The 20,626-nt window shown below is 47.7% G+C and overlaps 1 protein-coding gene across 7 annotated transcripts in view; it reads right to left on the bottom strand.

Moving 5' to 3' along the window:
* Positions 1-10,305: 10,305 nt before the first annotated feature.
* Positions 10,306-20,626, bottom strand: part of DLG3 (discs large MAGUK scaffold protein 3) — a 57,914-nt gene continuing 47,593 nt past the window's right edge. For 4 of the 7 annotated variants that reach the window (XM_045470517.1, XM_045470521.1, XM_045470523.1 and 1 more), the window contains 7 exons: positions 17,757-17,798; positions 16,362-16,412; positions 15,654-15,755; positions 14,876-15,048; positions 14,345-14,454; positions 13,636-13,727; positions 10,306-12,546 (listed from right to left, as the gene is read on the bottom strand). In XM_045470517.1, the coding sequence (XP_045326473.1) occupies positions 12,440-12,546; positions 13,636-13,727; positions 14,345-14,454; positions 14,876-15,048; positions 15,654-15,755; positions 16,362-16,412; positions 17,757-17,798 (677 nt within the window). In that variant the 3' untranslated portion in view covers positions 10,306-12,439. Of the gene's footprint in view, positions 12,547-13,635; positions 13,728-14,344; positions 14,455-14,875; positions 15,049-15,653; positions 15,756-16,361; positions 16,413-17,756; positions 17,799-19,517; positions 19,564-20,626 lie in introns of all 7 variants that reach the window. The other 3 variants (XM_045470519.1, XM_045470520.1, XM_045470518.1) reach the window with 3 other exon arrangements.

The raw sequence follows: 20,626 nt of genomic DNA, 5'->3' as shown, positions 1-20,626 counted from the left end.
ATGGCAGAGAAGACCAAACAAAGCAAAGTGGGAATTAAAGAGGTTTCTTGATCTGTGTTGTCTGACAACAGTACTCCATTTCCTTTTTTATTTTATACCCTGTGGCACTACTGGAATTCTTTTGGCACATGCTTATAATTTTAAAAACTAATTTTAATTAAAACAAAATGTACTATCTGCCCCATCTTGCAGACTTCAAGGCCGCCTTCATTTGCTTTTTCATGCAAACAAAAGTGAAAGCAGCCTCTTTTTCTTACTCCTGGAATTAGCTCATTTTGGGTCAGGCCTTCCTAATAGGATTTTGGCGGTTCTGGTGTTACTGTTTCATATTCGGCATTGGTCAGCTGCCCTTCTCTCTACCTTTCTCATTTCTCATCATCAAAGAATTCTCTGTGCATCTACATCATTTCCTTTAGATACCTTTCCTTTTATTTCTTCATTAAAATATTTCACAATTACATGGTCAGAATTTAGTTTCTAAAAACCTTTCAGCCCTTTGGAAAGGTGGCCAAACAGAAAATGCCAGAAAACTTAGTAGATATGAATGAATACCTACTAAGTGCTAAGCACTTCACATGTGCTATCTTATCTAATTGTTATAACAAGCCCAGAAAGTAGTGGCATTCTGTTATTGTTCCTTCTTTCCTTTCTTCTTTCTCCCTCCCTCCCTTGTCATTTCTGTGAGAAATGGAACCTCAGAAAGTATAAGTAACTTAACCAAGGTCACACAGCTGCAAAATGACAGAACCATGATTTGAAGCTAAGATCTATTGGACCCCTGCTTTTTCTTCTTTTTTTAAAGTTTATTTATTTAGAGAGAGAGAGAGCACAAGTAGGGGAGGGGCAGAGAGTAAAGAGAGAATCCTAAGCAGGCTCTTCACCTTCAGCACAGAGCCGGTCAAGGGGCTTGATCCCAAGAACCATGAGATCATGACCTGAGCCAAATTCAAGAGTCAGGCACTTAACCCATTGAACCACCCAGGCGCCCCTGGACCCCTGCTTTTTCTTTGCCCTCATGCTACCTTTCTTTTCTCTGAGTTGTTTGAAGTCTGCCTTCTTAAGTTCTACGGCAAAATACCTTACTGTGTCCAGCCTTACATTCTTACAAACTCTTAGCTAAAATGGTTGCTCTTCAAATTTCCCCTTCACCAATCAGCTCTTCATTACTAGTCAGAATTAGAACCTAAAGAACAGTCCCTCTTGCTGATTTGTTGACTTTCTTTTTTTATATTTAACAAAAGAATTTTTTTTTACTTTTTTTTTTTTGAGAGTAAGACAAAGCACGAGCTGGGAAGGGGCAGAGGGAGAGAGAGACACAGAATCCGAAGCAGGCTCCAGGCTCTGAGCTGTCAGCACAGAGCCCAATGTGGAGCTTGAACTCACGAACAGTGAGATCATGACCTGAGCCGAAGTTGGACGCTTAACTGACGAGCCACCCAGGCACCCCTCATGTTTGTGGATTTCTATGCAGACAGCACTATGTAACCTCCCGTTCTCAAAGCCATTGGTTTTCTTAACAATGTGTTCCTCTAGATGCAAAATTCCAGTTGTAAGTTTCATTCCTTCAAGTCTTAATAAACTAAAATTTCATATTTACTTCATAATATTAGGTGGTACCATATGAAGTTGCAAATTTATAAGCCCCAAATGGTTGAATGTTGGCAATTTCATATGGTTCAACCCGATGCATGTGCTGTGCATTGATGCAGAAACACCTTAACCCCATAAGTTCTGTTTATGACTCTGACTCTTTTCTCAGATGTATTCTGTGACTGAATGGGCACCTCTTACAATAGTGCTCTTGTTGTCATATCTGATATCATCCATAGTAATTGATTTTATAATATTATCAGGGCATTTCTGCTTTCCCTTCCATTTTCAATTTCAAGTTCTCTTTATCAGATCAGCAAGGCTCTGGGTAAACACATTTTTTTTAGTTATCATAGAGAACTCTGTCCCTAGCCAAGAGCCAAGCAATCTGGTATTTTAAACTATGGTCCAGACAAAACAAATCTTATTCTAAAATTCCATTTCTATAGGCAGCCATTTCATCTTCCACATATTCTTTTCTGTTCCTAAGTACCAGTTTTCCTTTGTAAGAAGAAGAGAAAACACCACATGGTCCCCCAAGTCCTTGAATTTGCTACCCACAATTTCATAGTATTGAAGATGATTTCCATGTCTCCTTTGGTGGGGCCCCTCCCCCCTAGAAAGCGTACACCTGTTAGATTAAGAGGTGGAGGAAGGTGAGGGCAGCCTGGCTGGCTCGGTTGGGAGAGCACGGGACTCTTGATCTTGGGGTCATGAATTTGAGCCCCACGTTGGGTGTAGAGATTACTTAAAATCTTTAGGGGCATCTGGGTGGCTTAGTCGGTTAGTGTCCCACTCTTGATTTTGGCTCAGGTCATGACCCCAGGATTGTGAGATCAAGCCCTGTGTGGGGCTCCACGCTGATAGCGTGGAGCCTGCTTGGGATTCTCTCTCTCCTCTGCCCCTCCCAGTTCTCTCTCTCTCTCTCTCCTCTCAAAATAAATTTTAAAAAATCTTTTTTTTAACGTTTATTGAGAGACAGAGAGAGAAAAAACGTGAACAGGGGAAGGGCAGAGAGGGAGACACAGAAACTGAAGCAGGCTCCAGGCTCTGAGCTGTCAGCAAAGAGCCTGACATGGGGCTTGAACTCACAAACCGTGAGATCATGACCTGAGCCGAAGTCAGACGCTTAACCGACTGAGCCACCCAGGTGCCCCAACTTAAAAAAAAAAATCTTCAAAAAAAGAGAGGTAGAGTCAGGTGGAAATGAGCAGCATTTGTTTGATATGATAGCTTTCCCACAGCTCTCTGTTAAACTGCAATGACAATACATCAAGGAAAATATTCATATATATATGCATATTTATGATCCTTCCATATTGTCAATCAGGAATTCACCAACCATTCATTCATCTGTTTGTTCATTCATTCATTCGTTCTTTCATTCATTAATTTATCTACAGCCAATGAATAATGGTGGTCTAGACCAAGATCTTGCCCTCGATGAGTTTACGCTCTAATATAGGAAGAGGTTAGGCTTACATTTACTGCATTAGAGTGACTATAATATTAAAGATAGAATATGAATCCTATAAAAAGTGAAGGGAAAGTGCTGAGATTCCAAAGGAGATGATGAGAAAGTGCTTTATGGGGAAGGTCGAACTGGACTTTAAAGATGTACATAAAATTTGAACATAAGGAATAAGAAGGGTATTCCTGACCAAAAAAAAAAAAAAAAATGACAGCATGGCAAAGGCATGCAGTCCTTCTATCCGAGGAACAGTGAATGGTTCTGTATATTTGTAGCATAGAGTGCTTGGGGAATGGTGGGGAAAAGCTTAAAAAGCTAGGTTGGAACCAGATTAGGGAGGATCTCAAATATCTGGGTAAGGAGTTTGGACTTTATTCTGTAAATCACTGAAGGAATTTGAGCTGGCAAGTGGTAGGGTCAGAGACAGACTCTAGTAATATTAATTTAGGCAATAGTAGGTACATTGGATTGGAGAAGGAAGAGTGTAGAGGAAGGAAAACTTATTTGGAGGCCACTGTAATTTTCCTATTTCACCCTTTTATAAAGCCCCATGTCTTCATTAACAGCACTTATTGGTTTATAAATATGTATTTATTTGTGTGATTATTTGTTTAATGTCTATCTCCTCAACAGTAAGCTCTATAAGGGCAGAGACCTATATGTTTTGTTCACTACTGTATCCGCAGGGCCTGACATACAATTAGGGGTTTGTTGAAAGAATGGAAATAATGAAGAATTGAACTGGAATTACAGTTGTGCCAACAGTGATGGTGAATGTGAGGACTACTGTAGAGTCATAATCAGAGATGAGGTTTCAATTCTGGGTGGGAGAATATTTCAACAATGTTGAATATGGCAGACAGGTTGATGAGTATGAGGCCTGCAAAGGCGTAAAATCTGGTAACTTGGAAGCCATACTGACTTTGGAGAGCACAGTTTCAGTGGCATGCTCAGGGCAAAAGCCAGACTGCAAAGAAAAACTGCGATGGGACATGGTAAAAACTAGACGAGGCAGCGTAGCACAGAAGCGTGCACCCTGGAACAAAATCACCTGCGTTCAAGTCTTTGCTCTTGCACTTATTTGCTGTACGACCTTGGGTAAATGACTCAACTTCTCCATGCCTCAGTCTCTTCATCTATAAAATGTCAGAGTTTTTGGAAAGAATAGATGAGTAAACATGCCAAGCTCTTACAGTGATGTCTGATTATAAGTGTTTTTTGAATGCTGCTATTCGACTCATGCCCTGTGGTAGGGGTTCTGTGTTTCCCCACACCCACTAAATCTTGACACCCTCTTGTTCTCTCATACTCTGGGAGATCTGTATCACCTCCTGGAAAGGCTTCCTACCTATTATGGGGCAACTCCAGTGATACAGGTTAACTTCTTTCGTGTTTTGTGTTCTTCTGCTCATAGTAGTCCCGACTGTGGTTTTTATTCCCTCTGTCTTCCCTATTGTTTGTCATCTCCAGAATGATTCAAATCAGGGGGGGCCGAGGTGGCTCAGTCGATTAAACATTCGACTTTGGCTCAGGTCATGGTCTCACAGTTCATGGGTTTCAGCCTTGCATTGGGCCTCGTGCTGACAGTGCGAAGCTTGGGATTCTGTGTCTCCCTCTCTGTCTGCCCCTCCCTGACTCATGCTTTCTCTCTCTCTCAAAATAAACTTCATCTGGAAATCCTGCCAGGAAATGCTATTTGCCACCATGGGGCACCTGAACCCTCCATACAAGGGCATTGAGTGGTATATTTGGCATGTCCATTCTCCTAGTTCCCTAGCACCATTTCTTTTTTTAATTTTTTTAACATTTATTTATTTTTGAGAGAAAGAGTATGAGTGGAGGAGGGGCTGAGAGAGAGAGAGGGAGACAGAATCTGAAGCAGGCTCCAGGCTCTGAGCTCTCAGCACAGAGCCCGAAATGGGGCTCGAACTCACGAGCTATGTGATCATGACCTGAGCTGAAGATGGCCACTCAACCAACTGAGCCACCCAGGTGCCCCTTTTCTTCAGTTTTTTATTTAAGTAATCTCTACACCCCATATGGGACTCAAACTCACAACTCCGAGATCAAGAGTCGCATGCTCTTCCGAATGAGCCAGCCAGGCACCCCGCCCCCCTGCCGTGTAGCACCATTTCTTTGTCCAGCTGTAAGTAATCGGAATCTGCACTCTGTTCTATGACAAAATTTTCCATTTTTTAAGCTGTTCTGGAATCCTACCCATCTTCCCAGCTGGGGAAAGGATATTTGCCCTGTCATAGTCCATGCATCTCTTCTGTATCCTTTGCTCTCTCACAGCAGGCACAAGGCCTCTATGTGTGTGTGTGTGTAATGTTTAATTGTGTAAGAACCTAATGTGCTCATGTGCCATGTTATTTGGCAGCTGTAGTTAAACCTTCTCTGTCATCTCCATCACTGTTCATGTTTTTCTGAACCAAACATTGCAAAAAGCATGAACTTTCTTTTTGAGGATTCATAGTGCACGTCCCTTAGGATTTCTCTTTATCATCATTGATGAGAGAGGCCTTGGAGCTCATCTGTGCAACTTCCCTCATGTTTTAGATTAAGACAGGTCCAGAAAGAGGAAGCTCACTCAAGAATCATTTATTGAGCGTCTGGCACATTTTAGCTGCTGTGAGGGATACAAAGATACCAGATGCAATCCCAGCCTTCTAGAAGTTTTTTGCCTGGCTAGAGAAGTACATAATGGACAGCTAGCTAGCATGCAAGGAAGAACAGGGTATGTTCCCTATAACCTGGTGGAGTGGTGCAAAAGAAGGCAAGGGGAAGGCTCTCCTTGAGTGATCAGTGACATCTTCGTGGAAAGTGACATTTGAGCTGGAGCTTGATAGATTTCATAGACATGAGGACCAGAAACACTCCACACAAAGACCTGGTTCACAGGTCAAAAAAAAAAAAAAATACAAATAGTCTAGAGTGGTTTGTAGAGAACCATCAGGAGATAATCCTGGATAAGCACAATGGGGCCAGTGGAGGGTGGTAAATAATTCCGTATCCCACATCTCACACCCCCTCTTCCACCAGGCTGATCCTACTGGTCTTACAAGTCTCAACCTGAATGTCACCTCCTCAGGGAAGCCTTCTCGGGCACCTTCCCTCAGCAGGTCCTCTCACTATATTACCCCATTGCTACATCCTGTGTACGCCCTTCAGAACGTTTCATATAATGTGTAATTATATACTTATTGACTTATTCGTTGCTCTCCCCCAACTAGACTATTAGGTCCTTGAGAGCAGGGACTGTATTCTTTGACTTGCCGTTGTATTTTCAGCATCACTCACAGTGCCTATCACTAAGTGCTTACCAGGCTGTGGCTCTTGTTATTGTGAGAATAGGAGCAGCGATGATGAGAGCAAAGGACCAAATTGAACAGATACCATAAAGAATCAACACGTTGTGGTAAGAGGTTGAATACAATGACCAAAGGGGGAGACATCAGGTTTGGGGCCCAGGTGACTAGGAAAATGGTGGCACTCAGGAAGTGGGAGAGGAGTGAGGGAAGGAGTAAAAAAAAAAAAAGCCCAAGTGGCCCAGGGAGAAATGACATCGACGGTGAGAGCAGGGACATGGCATTTTCTTCTTTCTACCATGTCAAGACTCAGAAAGGAGTCTTTGAACTGAACATCATGCTTGGGAGGTTGTGGCTGACATTGAGAACTTTCTGGCACTCTCGATAAGCGTGTTGAATGAACACACGGATGGTTAGTGGTAGAGTAGGGAGATTGTTGAATTCTTGGTGAGAAGACAGCAGAGTGAAAAGAAGGGGGTAGGAGCTAAAGGAGAGGAAGTGGTTGGAGATGAAAAGGAGTCATAATTGATGGAGCAAGATCCCAGAGGAAGTTGCAGGGACTCCAGAACGGAAGCTCTCCATAGACCATAAAAACAAAATTTGTATTCCCCACAGGTTTAGGCCTAGTCAAATCTCTCCCCAGTAAGGTTGAACCAAAGACTAGTGCATCTCTTCTTTTTTACTGAGCACCTGCTACATGACAGATGTGCTAAATGCTGCAGGTTTACAGATGAATAAGATGTGGTCTCTGCTCTCAAAGAGGAGTCAAGGGCAGGAAGGCAGAAAGAGATAAGGGCAATAAAATGTTCCAAGTGTGGCAAAGTGAGAGGCAGCACAGTGTAGCACTTAAGAGCACAACTACTACAGCCAGACAGCCTGTGTTTGACTCAGCCCTGCTGGTTATTAGCTGTGTCACCTCCTTGTGCCTCAGTTTCCTCATCCGGAAAATGAGATAATATGAGCACCTATCTCATAGGGCTGTTGTTGGCAATAAGTGAATTAAAATGGGCAAAGCAGTGGGGTGCCTGGGTGGCTCAGTCGGTTAAGCATCCAATTCAGCTCAGGTCATGATCTCACGGTGGGTTCAAGCCCCGTGTCACACTCTGTGCTGACAGCTCAGAACCTGGAGCCTGCTTCCGATTCTGTGTCTCCCTCTCTCTGCTCCTCCAGCTCTCATGCTTGATCTCTCTCTCAAAAATAAACATTAAAATTTTTTTTCAATGTGTAAAGCACTTGGTACAGTGCCTGTCACATAGGAACACAAAATAAATGTCAGCTGTTATAGTGACAAATGGTTTTAGAGGGTCTAATGGAGCACAGAGGAATGGACAGTCAAGTTGACCTAAGAGGTGGGAGGGAAGAAGAGGTACTTCAGGAAAGGCAGTGTAGGAGGGTAACTCTTGAGTCTGAAAACATTAAGAGGAGTCTTCAAGATGGGGTGGCCACACTGCACAGAAAAAGAAGTGTGAGCAAAAACATGGGGTTGTGGTGTTCAGGGAACTCATGGTCAGAGCAGATGGGGACATAGCAAAAGATAAAGCAGGAGAGAAGGGCCAAGGCCTGGTGGCAGAAGGGCCATGCTAAGGCTTGAACTTCTCCCTGTGGGCCCCATGGGAAGGGGAGAGCATAATATGGCTGGTTCTGTCCACTACGGGGAGGATGACTCTGGGGACAGGAAGGCCGGTCAGGAGAACATCCTCTTGCACATGCCCTTCACGGTGACCAGGAGGGTCTGAATCCTTGTTCTCAAACCACCCCTTTTCCAGTTCCTCAAACTACGCTGGATACATCCGGTTAGAGTGCCAGTGGCGGGACAGGGACTGGACACACAGGTAGTTCATCTGCAGCATGAAAACCACCAGTGGGTGTCATAGTGTGACAAGGGGCACGGCTCTGCAGAGAAAAATCTAGGGCATCACTGCTAAAGCAGCTCCTCTATTCTCGGGCAGAGCGCGTGGTACGAAGACCCCATTTGCTGAGGAGGGACAGAGGCGTTGTGGCAGCCAGTTCTGCTCTTTCTTGGAAGTGATGGGTGGGGGAGGTTTTTCCACATGTGTAATTTGAGCTTCAGAAAGTTATTTGTAGGGGCCTGGGTGGCTCGGTCGGTTAAGCATCTGACTGCGGCTAAGGTCATGATCTCACGGTTCGTGTGAACCCCACGTCAGGTGAGCATGAGCCCCACTTCTGCCTCTCTCTGCCCCTCATTCGCTTGCACCCTCTCTCTAAAAAAAAAAAAAAGTCATACAAAAAAATTGTGTGGTGGCAAAATATCCTAGCAGTGCCAAGGCAATGACTAAATGGATAAAAAGATCAATGGAACCAAAGCCATGAAATCCAAGGTAGGAATGGGCATGAAGGACAGAACTTGAGAATATGGAGACTAAATGAATCCTGCCAGGGCCAGGACGGCTTGGTGCACTACTCCCCAACTTCAGCACTCATTTGTTGGACTGGATTGCCTCAAGAAAGCTAACGGCTCTCTGAACACATGCTCATCTCATTCCTACAAGGTTCTCTTGACACCTTGGGCTTCCAGGGGTTGGCACCAGGCAAGCACTTTCCCTTGGAAAGGGCTCCATTCCCTTTAGCACTGGCCTTTCTGCTTGAGTCCAGGTTCCCTACAGTCCCATCTTTTTGCTTGACCCTTGACCTCCAGGCCCTCTCCAGTCCTGCTGCTCGACTCCCACTTTCTTCTGCCTCCATATCGGCTTCATCCTTGAGCACAACTTCTACACACGTTTTGGATAAAGATTTGGCTTTCACTAGCTAATTTCTAGCAGTGCTTTCGCCTTAAGACAAAGTTGGTCATGTGTCTCTGAACAAATGTTTTTTGTAGTCGTGAGTATGATCTTACAAATGTTTTCACTTAAGGTCTGTTAGAGATGAAGAAAGTGAGGTGTGACCAGCTGGGCCGTCAGCAGCAGAACTGGGGAGAGATCCTGGCACGGACTCCTCACGGAGATGGGGCTCTATCCCTCTGGTCACAGCAGAGCTTAGGGTTGGTGAGGTAGTATACTTTGGGGGTTTCCAAGTTGCTCAGTATGTTCCCGCTGGGGCTGAATTTTCTTCAGCTGAGTCTCCCCTAGGATGAACAGCTGCTGTCAAGACAGACTGAACCTCACATGGTGGGGTGACAAGGCCAGTTCTTGGTTCCCTTTGCACTTGGGAGCCAGACTCCCTTAAGCCCTCACAAAACACTTGGGGACTCTCTTTTGTCGGCCTACCTTCTAGCAAATGAGAGAGCATGTCAAAAGAAGCACCTTGCAAACTAGAAAGTGCCATAAACAGGTAAGGGTTATCGCCCTTTGTGTGGTTCAGCTCACATGTCAGGGATGCTCTTCTGGTCAGTCATTGCTCTTGACGATAATCACGGTGGTGCCTCCTCAGGCTGTTCCACAGAAGCTTGCAACGCCATCAGCCATGTCGCGCATTCCTGCTCTCGGTGCTCCTGCTGTCTTCAGGAGGCGGCAGGGGGATGGCCACCTGCCCTGCTCACTGGGGCCTCCCCTGAGCCCTCAGTGCTTTCTGGAAACATTGGGAGCTGGCAGGCCAGGTTTTTCTTGCCATATTTATGACTCAGCTCCCTGCTGCTAGCTTGGCCCCTGCTTTCTCTACCGAATGTCTTTGCTGCAGCAGGCGGCTCACATCTTTTGTACCTTTGGGGGAAATGTCAGCATCTTGCCACCAAGAATACGGACACGCCCCCCACTGGCTGGTGCTATCTGAGGCAACATTTGGGGGCTACGGCAGAAGACCAAGCGTACAGCCTTCACAAAGGAACTGGTGCAACCGCAGGGGTCTCGAACCATCCAGAGGAAAACCTGACTTAGTCAGCAGACGGTCACTGAGGACCCCAGAGGTTTGAGCCTTTCTCCCACCCTCCCTGTGTCCCCACCCTCCCTTCTCCACTCCTTCAAGAAGGTCTCCAAACCACAGTTCATTGCAACTATCATTTATTAAAAAATATATGTCTCCTTGGAAGGAACACTGGTAAATCAACTAGTGTCATGCTTACTTTGAATCTTGATTTTCTTCCCTGGGAGGGGCAGAGGGTTGAGCACCACTCAGAGTACATCAGTTAACACTGGAGAAATCAACACTCCCTGCTCACCCCCCTCCTCACCAGAGTCACCATCGGCCATTGCCTTATCCCTCTTTGCCTTCAATCCAGTGAACTGCCCAGGTAAAGCTGCTGCCCTTTCTTTACCCTCGGTCTGGACCCCACACTTTACAGTTGGCCTCATTATGCTGGAAGGAGGACTGTTAACAGATTTCCTATGTTTGGCTGGTGGTGCTCAAAGCGTCTTCAACATGGCATCATCTGCACTGGTCACAACCCAGTGGGCTAGGAAACAAAAGACTTACCCCTGGGGCCAAGCATGTCCACCCCTTCCTTCCCTGCATGATGCCTCCATTGTGGGGGCGAGAGAGGCTTGGTGGCTTCCAAAGGGCACGGAGGGGCAGGGCCCGAGCCGCACCTGCCACCTGCTCTCGTGGTCAGGGAAAAACTCCTTTGACCACAGTCACTGCCTTCTGACTCTGGGGAAAACCAACAAGGTTTCATGTCTCGCCAGTGAGTGACTCTCAGCTCTACAGGTCAAACTGACAGCCTTAAAGTCTACTTTCTTGAGGAAATAGTAAGCTACCAGCTGTTGGTGAGGGCGCAAGGGTAGGGCATATGAAGCAGCTGTGAACAAAACCCAAATCAAACTCCTTGTTATGTGGCTGGCCAAGCCCAGTGCTGTCCCATGGTCCCAGCACAGAACTGGAAGGCAAGTGACACCCCGTCCCTGTTGGGGGGGGGGGCACGAAGGGGTCTTAGTGGAGTCCAGTGCGTCCCGGGTGCATGAGTAAAGAAAGGGACACATCGCAACACAGAGCCCCAGCTCCCACTTCTCAGCAGCCCCCACTTCCCCTCTGCTGACTGGACGGCAGAGCCCGGGTCACCTACTCTATCACAAGGCCCGGCTCCTCCACATCATGAGCCTTTAAAACACGGTCAAATTGGATTCTACGCATTCACTTAAATAGTAAAAGTAAAATTTGGAATAATGAAAAGGCTGACACGGTAGCACAACATGGTTTTGGTTTAACAGCAGCTTAAAAATGAACAAAAAGGAAACCTCTCATGCAGACACATCAGGTGGCAGAAAACAATAGGCAATTTAATATGGAGCATCGTTAGCCATTCTCTCTCTGTCCACACACAGGACTGACCGCACCTCGAGGGCAGCAGCGCCTTTGGGTCAAGTCTCCAACCCTCTTGCCCCCCAGGCACAAGCCCCGCTCACGACCAGTCCTAGAGCAAACCTCCACTTTCAAGAGAATGACCATATGCGAGTGCCCTTGGTACAGCACTTACTACCGCTTTCGATCCCTCCCCAACCAGTTGGGATATAAGATGCCATCTGATTGGATTATGAAAATTAAAGCATTTCTCTAATAACACAGTACCATTGATGAAGTCTCCATAGATTTTCTAGTCCAAATGTGAGTGAATATATATATATTATATGAGAGTGTATAATATATATATATAATAATTTCTATATATTTTATATAAATTACATATATATATCTATATATAAATAAGATACTTTCTGTCACCATACGTTACACCGTTCAGCGCCGCGTGACAGCAGCACGACAGGCAGAAATGCCCGGGGCATCTCGGCACACGGCGCACTGAGCTTGCCTCACAAGCCGTGCAGCTGTCCAGAGCCTATCTTTCTGGCAGGTCCTCTTCTCTTCTCTTCGCTTCTGCTTGGTTCTTATGAAAACAATGACTCTGATGGATTTGCACCTGCGCTAGCGCTTGGGAAAGGTCCATGCAGGAATGGGCACAGTCACATGATGAAGTGAGATGGCATCATCCCAAAAAGTAAACTAAAATCAAACGAAAATTTAAAAAAACAGAACAGGACTAGAAAACTCAATTTTTGGGACATATCTAAAAAAGGGGACAAGAACAGTAGTCATTTGTTCTCCTGGTGGGGACAGGACTGAAGAGGGAGGAGGGAAGAGGGACTTGATGTCTTCTGTTCACAAGAGAGTGCTTGGTGGGGATTCTTCAGAGTTTTTCAGGGGATGGGACCCAAATGTAGTGCCCAGACTGGTCCTCAATGATCTGTTTGATTTTGTTATAAATCTCTTCCAGTGAGTCACCCTGCACAATGGCTACAGTGAAGAGGAAAACAAAATTATTAATGTGCTCCACAGCACCCCCCAACCCGGCAATCTAGCCTGACCCCGCCACCCTACAGCTCAGTCCAGCAGAGATGCCCACGTGGATGCGGGCACCAGTCTCACCAGCCTGTGAGCCCAGGGCAGCGAGGGAAACTGGCAGGTGCTCCAAGCCCAGGGCTTAATGTCAACTTGCTGAGACAGTGAGACTAAGCAGCAACGAAGAGGAACATGTATTGCTTAAAAAAGGTTTACTGAGCATCCATTAGATGCCAGACCTTGTGGCTCATGTTGCTCTTGGCTGCCGTCAGGCCAGCAGCAGGTCATTCTCAACAGCCTTAGCAGAAGACTAGGAAAATCTCAGTTATCCAAAGAAAAAACTGAAAGAAACAGTTTTCAGCAAGAGGCAGTGCTCCTGGGGCTGTCATATCTGCTCCATGTCAGAGGCCAGCCCAGCACATGAGGAAGGACAGGGACATAATGGTAAAGGGAGCTCCAAAAGCCCAGGTCTGAGAAGTATGGCCATGCATACTTTCCCTACTTAACCTGGTGGCACCACCAGCAGGGGTTTACTTAGCACCAACCTGCACACATAGGGCACTGTCCTTTAAAGGTAAGCAACATGGGACACAGAAACCGTCACAACCTTTTAGGAACTGACCTTCCGGGATAGGTGAGCAGGTACACACACACACACACATGCTGCCAGACAGCTTGAATACCACACAGAGGAACCAACATCATCAACAAACATATATTCAGCACCTACAACGTGCAAAACTGAGTATTGGATCAGGGAGGGGACAAGTTGGGAAGGAAGCAAAGTGACACAGGGAGCCTTAGATGTGGCAGGGACACGAAGATAGGATGAACAAAATGATCTAAAGCAGCTGGGTGGTGGTGGTTGATACTGAAAAATGATTATCCTCCAGCTGGATGGGAGGCACCTGAGTATTTTCAAAAGGTGTGACCTCGAAAGCATCCAGAAAGTCTGTGTCGAGTATCTAAGCCTCTTGGAGACACTTCCAGAATAGGCGACTGGCTTGTCCCATGTTACCCAAGCCGGGCAGCAGGAACTCTTACCTGTGAAGTATTCTCCAAACTCCTGCTCCAGTTTCATGGCTTTGTCATAGATCTTATTTGCTTGTTCGTATGTCTGCCGTCGGTTCATTTCCCTGCCACAGACACGGAAGAAAAATGGTTAACAAACTGGATTCTACGTTTTGATTGACATAAAGGGTTGCTCCAGGCTCCTTGAAAAGCTACTCAGCTGCTCTCTGAGAGCAGCAGTGGCCCATAGCTAAACATCTTCCACAAACCTTCCAGGTTTAAGAGCACAACCAGGATGGGGCGCCTGGGTTGCTGACTCGGTTAAGGGTCTGGCTCTGGATTTCGGCTCAGGTCACGAGCTCACGGTTCGTGGGATTGAGCCCCATGATGGGCTCTGCACTGATGGTGCAGAGCCTGCCTGGGATTCTCTCTCTTTCCATCTCTCTCTCTCTGCAGTTCCCTTGCCTGTGTTCTCTCTCCTCTCTCTCAAAATCAATAAGTAAACTTTAAATTAAATAAATAAATACATAAATAAATAAATAGTAAGTAAGTAAATGCACAACCGGGAATACATGCACGGGCACTCAAATCAGAAGGAGCCTTCAGTGACCAGAGATGGGGTACAGACTTTCCTTTGACCTTCCACTGGGGCTCACCCCTGCCCAACAAAACAGTTTATTTTCTTGTTCCTTTCTAGGGCCCTCTCCTAGCTGGAAGTGTCTGAGCCTCAGCAAATACTTACATAAGTGCTTCGATGGACTTGGGCTTGATGAAAATGGCAATGGGATAAAGTTGTGCTTGCTGCAGCCTCTTGATTGCATTGCCGGAAACATCTAAGATGCAGTGCTTACCCTGAAAAGGCAAAGACTTGTTCTCAGCCCACCCAGTCCCTGTCTACCCAGTCCCAAGCACTTACCAGGTGGCAACCCAAACATCTGCCTGGGGGGGGGGGCGCGGGAGGAGGAACCTGGGGCCACCCAGAGAGGCCTAGAAGATTCTACCCCTGAGGCACCCAGGTTCCACCTTTTTCTCCTACCCCCAGAAAAGGCCACATCTGCAGAAGGGTCCCTATTCATGGGGGGGACACGCTGGGGTGAGCTGCATGGAGGAGACAGACAGCCACCTCCTTCCAGCGGCTGGGAACACACAGAGCCGACATGCCTCTGGTTGGCCCTGTGCCAGGAGGAGGAGGATCCTAATGGAGAGTCAGCAGGAACTTTTCTGTTTTTCCTTTGAGGGTTATATTTAGCAGGGCCATCTCCTCTCCTCTTACCCTCTCTGCAACTGCCCGCACCGACTGGATGCTGGTCCCATAGAGATTATCATTGAATTGGCCTGCTTCGATGAACTTGTTGTCCTGAATATCCTTCTCCATTTGTTCTCGGGAGACCACAAAGTGGTAGTCTTGTCCATCCACCTCATTATCACGCCGAGGCCGAGTAGTATCTGAAGGAAGAGAAGAAATGCTGTGTGGTTGAGGACAATGACCTACCCCAGGCCCAAAGAGACGACCTGTTCTTCTCTACCTGGGTCCCGGGGCTACTCAAGTATTTTCCAGATGAGTGGTGGGGTGAGGGGGGAAGCAGCTGAAAAGAAGTTTGTCTTGTCTACTTCTCTTATAATTACCATGTCTCACACACAGGGAGCTATTTGCTTTAGCTTAAACTGGACCAGAAAGGTGGGGTTTCCTGGGCCAAAACCTGGCAGAGGATGCCTAATGTGGTATGGGAGCCAACAAACCTAACAAGCTGCCCACCAGGCCATGTCAACACCACTCGGGCTGCCCGCCCCCCGCCATTAGTCCAATCCTTCCTGACCATTACCATTCAAACTTCTCTCCAAGGAAGGAAGCAGGCCAGACTGATGTCTTAGGCCTCCCAACCCCATGAGCTTTGTGGGGATCTATTGCTACCTAATCTCTTCCAGAGTGTTAGATATACCCTGTACCCAGAGAACCCTAGAACCTGGCCCCAGACCCTTTCCATAAAACATCAGAGCAATAGTTCCCTGGGCACTGATGCCTCACTCCCAAAACCCTCCTGGGCTCTTACGTGGCACACAGGATCCAAATTTATGTGGGAACTCCGAGATCAGGTCATCGTTCACTCTGTCCTTCATTGGGCCCAGGATGATCACAGGCCTTGCATAGTGAACTGGAGAGACAGAGCATGGAGGCAGTGAGTAAGGCCTCCCACCAGACAGCCTATTCTACCTCCAAGTCTGCCTAGAACACCTAGGCTCTGGAGCCGCCAGTCAGACAGAGCAGAGTGTATGCAGCCCATTCTCTAGCTTTTAACTACAAAGACATCAAAGAGCCTTTAATTTGAAAATATCTAAGGCCAAGGCAAGTCTGAAGTCAGAAACATCTCCCCTCCCAGCAGATTCAGGAGAAATCTCTGCATGGGCACCCGCAGCTAGGCAAGGTTTTCTCAGAGGAGCCACTGGAGGCAGGGACCAGAACCTTTCTTTTGGCAACGATCACGCCCACCAAAATTGACTTTTGCCATCTTTGCAAACCTGCCCTATCTTCTGGAAGGCACCCGGGGCAGCAACAAAGGTATGGCAAGGGGTGCACACTGGGTTTCCTTTCCCCCTTCTCTATGAATGATAGAAAGTTGTCGAAGAGAAGGAGGTGCCCAGGGGCTGGATGTGCAACGAGCCATGCCTTCATACTCCACCTGAGCTCTCCCCTCTGCCCACTGTGCTGGCCCACGATGATGACACTAGCTTGAAGGCAAGACTCTCAGAAGGGGGCTTACTTTCTTGCCGCGTCACTGGCTCATATGACAAAATTGCGTCCTCTTGTCCTTCTGCAACAAAACAGGGAGACATGTTAGCACTTTATAATCTGCCTCCCTGTGTCCTGGTCCCCCTACAACATTCACCCCACCCCCACCTCTGCCAGAAAACAGCCTGGTCAGGCAGTACTTGCTAACACCTGCCCTGTGGGCCTGTCTGCTTCCCACCAACAAGAAAGGACGGGAAGCCCTTCACCACCCCTGGGACAGGAATCAGGAGTCCTCTTGTTCAGCAAAATATAGCTGACCAAAGGGACACGACCTGCCAGCTAGGATGTCTCCACCCAAACCCACCCCAATTTCTCAGGAACTGTCCTTAGAGGTCACAGTTACCGTCAGTGCTCAGTTACCCTCTTGCTCTGGTAAGGATTATGAGGAAGCTTCAACAGGTTGAGAAACACTACCCACATCCCATAATTTGCAGGCAGGGGAATCAGGGCACTCACGCAGGCCCCCAAAGCTGCAGCCTAACTTTGCCCTTTTAACGGTTTACCTCTCCCTCCCCCCTACACTGGGACAAACATCCAGACAAGCGGCTCAAGGCTGGGCTAAGGTCCCCAGCGCCCTTTAGAGCAATGCTGAGCCCTGTTCTCTCCTCATGGTAGAGCTCTGTATATCCAGCAGTGACAAGCTTTTCCTAAAACAGTCACCAAGCCACTTGGTGCTGGGTGCCCAGAGGTCCCCAGGTGGCTGGTGGCAGTGCTGGGGAAGGCAGCAACATCTGCATCAGGCCCTGGGATGCTTGCTCACGGGCTTCCTCTGAGCCTAAGACTCGTGGGCAGACTGTACAAGGCCCTCTCGCCACAGCTCCCAAGAGGCCAGTGCTCCCAAAGGTCATAGGGTTTCAACTGTGGCTTCTCTGGCTTGGTCATAGGATCTCTGAAGGAAAACTAGGCAGTTCCTGGATCATTTAAGTCAGGAAAAAAAAGACAAGGACACCGAGCCTTAACCCAGGAAATCCTAGAGACCTGGAAAGGCAATTCAGGACAATATCCCATGGGAGCCATTTGCCTTTTGGTCTCCAAACCCATGTGTAAAACTGGCAGCATTTATAGCCCGTGAGGCCCGTGGCAGGGATTGACTTACTGGCAGCTCACCCTTCCCAGGGCCCCAGGGACAGCTTTCAGTCAGGTCCTGGCCAGAAGTGCGGGGCTTATACTCTCCTTTAATTCATGGCCTGAACCCCACCCCATAAGGACAAAATGGCCACAGCATTTCCAGGATCTCAAAGTGTACATGACTAAAAGAAGCAGTAGCCTCTGAACAGAAACGGCAGCCATGCAATGCCGGAATGAGGATGATGGCCAGGACACGTGGTGGAGCTACACGACATGAGGGAGAGCGACACACACTTACTGGAACTGCTTTCGCTGTCACTGGTGTTGGATGTCACTCCCTCTGCAAGCCAACAAGAAAGAGACTCCGATTCAGAACACACCACTGAGAGGTCACACGTGGCACAAAACTCAAATGCTCCAGGAGCAAGACTCTGAGCTGCCAACCAAGTCAGGCCACGAGAGGCCTGCCACATCCGGGCTACCAACTGGGAGGCACAGCTCCAATCCAGAGCCCCTGACCATCTTGCACTTGTCCCCAGAGCCCTCTCAGTCTGCCAAGTCCCTCCCTGGACACTACAAGCCTTCCGTTCTTTGGCAGCATCTTCTTCGTCTGAATCAAAAGAACTGACTTGGGTGGTTTCCAAATCCTATCTCAAAACACATCTCCCAAAGCTAACAATAGGAAAGGCAAGGCAGGGACAGCAGCAAAGATAAGTCCAGGGACCAGGTTGCTCTTGAATTTCCTGCCCAGACAGAGCCCCTGAAGTGTACAGAATTGTGCAGTGCTCCAGAAATAAGAGGCTAAGCACTGGCTAAGTTGAGCTGTCACCAGGGAACAATGCTCTGACCATTCGGTGGCACCAAGAGCCCTCCTGCCACCACTGTCTAGTTTCCTCCTCCTAGCTTGGCCTCAATGGTGAGGGATGATGCTCCTCCAGCCACAAGAAGACAGACATGTCAAAACACAGAGACAACAAAGAACATATGGAGGCCACGGCAACCCTCCTGCCTCGGACCACCAGGACTTGCCCACATCTGAGTGTGGGCAGAGCAGCCACACTCAAAGGAGGCACAAGGCACAGTGTGGCCCAAACAGAGCCCACTGCTCCCAAGACAACAGGCAAATGAAGATGGGACACAGATACAACAAACTATGGACAGAGACACTGCTCGTTTCAGCCAAGATGACACTGTTCCAGACTGTGATATGCTGTGGCTCCCATAGGAAGGACTGGCTGTGGTGGCCCCCAAGGCTAGTTCCTGAGCAATCCCCTGAGGAAGCTCCTTTGCCTTCGTGACTTTATTACTTATTGAAGGAGAGTATACCTGGACGGAATCTGCCCGGCAGAGCCATGTGTACACGCCCCTCTGTGCACAGAGGGGACACTAAGATCCTGCCATCTAGGTTCCTTCATTTTCAACTCCAGAATTATCTTCCAGACGGAAGAGGTCAGAGTTTTCCCAAGCTAAGGCATTAGATATATATGGTCCATAAATGCTACTGAGACCTGCCCCCCAGCTCAGCCCCTTAGAGATGCTCCATGGAAAGCCAGCCCACAGCTGTTTGCTGAGGCCCCTGGAACCTGCTGGGATGTCCCAGATGCATGTTGGGTAAAGGGCTCCATAGTACTCTTGCCCTCAGAGAGACTGAAACACCTCATTCCTAAGCCCAATTCTTTAATGTTGTGCCACTAGGAGAAGAATCCAACCAGCAGGCACCCCTCACCTCAACAATAGGCTAGATGAGCTGAGTGGTCACCCCTGAAGAAGTACTTCTTGCCCACCTTGTTTCTAAGGCGGGGAGCCAAGATGGCTCCCCACTCCTTCAAGGTACAAAAGGAAAACACAGACATGAGTGACAGGCTTTTATTAGGGTACCAGGGATCCAGAGCAAAAGTGTGACACTCAGAGCCACTTGTTCCTCTTCCTGCTGTGGTATGAGTTCTCTCAACACTGTCCTCCCCTCACCCTTTGCCCTCACCCACATTCCCTATACCCCCATCCCCAGCACCTCCACTCATGCCAGAAATAGAGTTAGTGGTGTGTAAGTTTGACTTACTCAGGTTCTTTGCTCCATAATAATCGTCACTTAACCCAGGGAAGTCCTGATTTCACAGACAGCAAGGACAAAGAGGGAGGGAAGGAGGGGGTGGGGGAGGGAGGGAAAGAAATAGGGACAAAAGAGAAAATTGAGAAAAAAGACAAGGGGAAGGAAGAATACAGAGCAAGGTGAGCATTAGTGACAGAAGTATGAAATACTATGAAGACCTATAATTATAGTGAGGTTAAGAACTCTGCTACAGAAAGAATGCCCCAACGTCAGATAAGATACCTGTATTTTATGCTGTCCAACTTGCTGCCGGAGGGCCTTTCTGAAGTGATCTATAGTCTACAGCCCAACAGGACCGGCCTGGTAACTTTCCAAGGCTTAGAGTACCTGGTTTGACTAAATTTGTAGCTACAGAACCCAGGTCTCTGCTCTGCCCCTGAAATCACCATTTCCCTCCGAGGGAAAGAGCAAGCAGAATTATCATCATCCCAAGGAGCTTTTTGCCCAATACTGACTCACTCTGTCCAAACCCTTCAAGGAAAGCTTCATGCAGTGTGAGATATGGCCTTCAACACTGACCTGAGTTGCACAGACCACAGGGGATGAGCCCAGCTTCTAGACAATAAGCGCTAGGCAGTTTCAACTCTCACCCCAACCCTTAGCTGGGCAACCCAACAGCAAACCCTTCCCAGGCTGGGTCTGGCATGGAGGTTCTGAGGCTGATCCAGTGAACTGGAGTGAACTGATCTCACTTCAGACCGCCTCCTACTGCTCACAAGCAGAACTAACTGCACCTAGTGCTTCTTACTGAACTGGCCAGGATTATGAGACTTAACCTCCATTTGGATGAGGGCACCCTTGGATCTAGTAGCTACCAGTCCAGGTGGCAATGACCTACGTAGACCATGACTGTGAATCAGGCTGGCCTAGACAAAGGACCTTCCCAACTGGAACTAGTCCATCTCCTGCCAGTCCCCACAGCCCAGGACCCCATAGCCCCTCCTTGCGGGGCAGCAGGGGAGACGTTTACAATTCACCATGAGCCATATGAGAAATATTTCACCAGCGTGACCTGGTGTTTACAGTTAGGGGCAGAACAGTTAGTTTCCAAGGCATAT

This window comes from Leopardus geoffroyi, chromosome X (assembly GCF_018350155.1).
Source record: "Leopardus geoffroyi isolate Oge1 chromosome X, O.geoffroyi_Oge1_pat1.0, whole genome shotgun sequence".
NCBI lineage: Eukaryota > Metazoa > Chordata > Mammalia > Carnivora > Felidae > Leopardus > Leopardus geoffroyi.
This window is presented reverse-complemented; position numbering and strand designations above follow the sequence as displayed.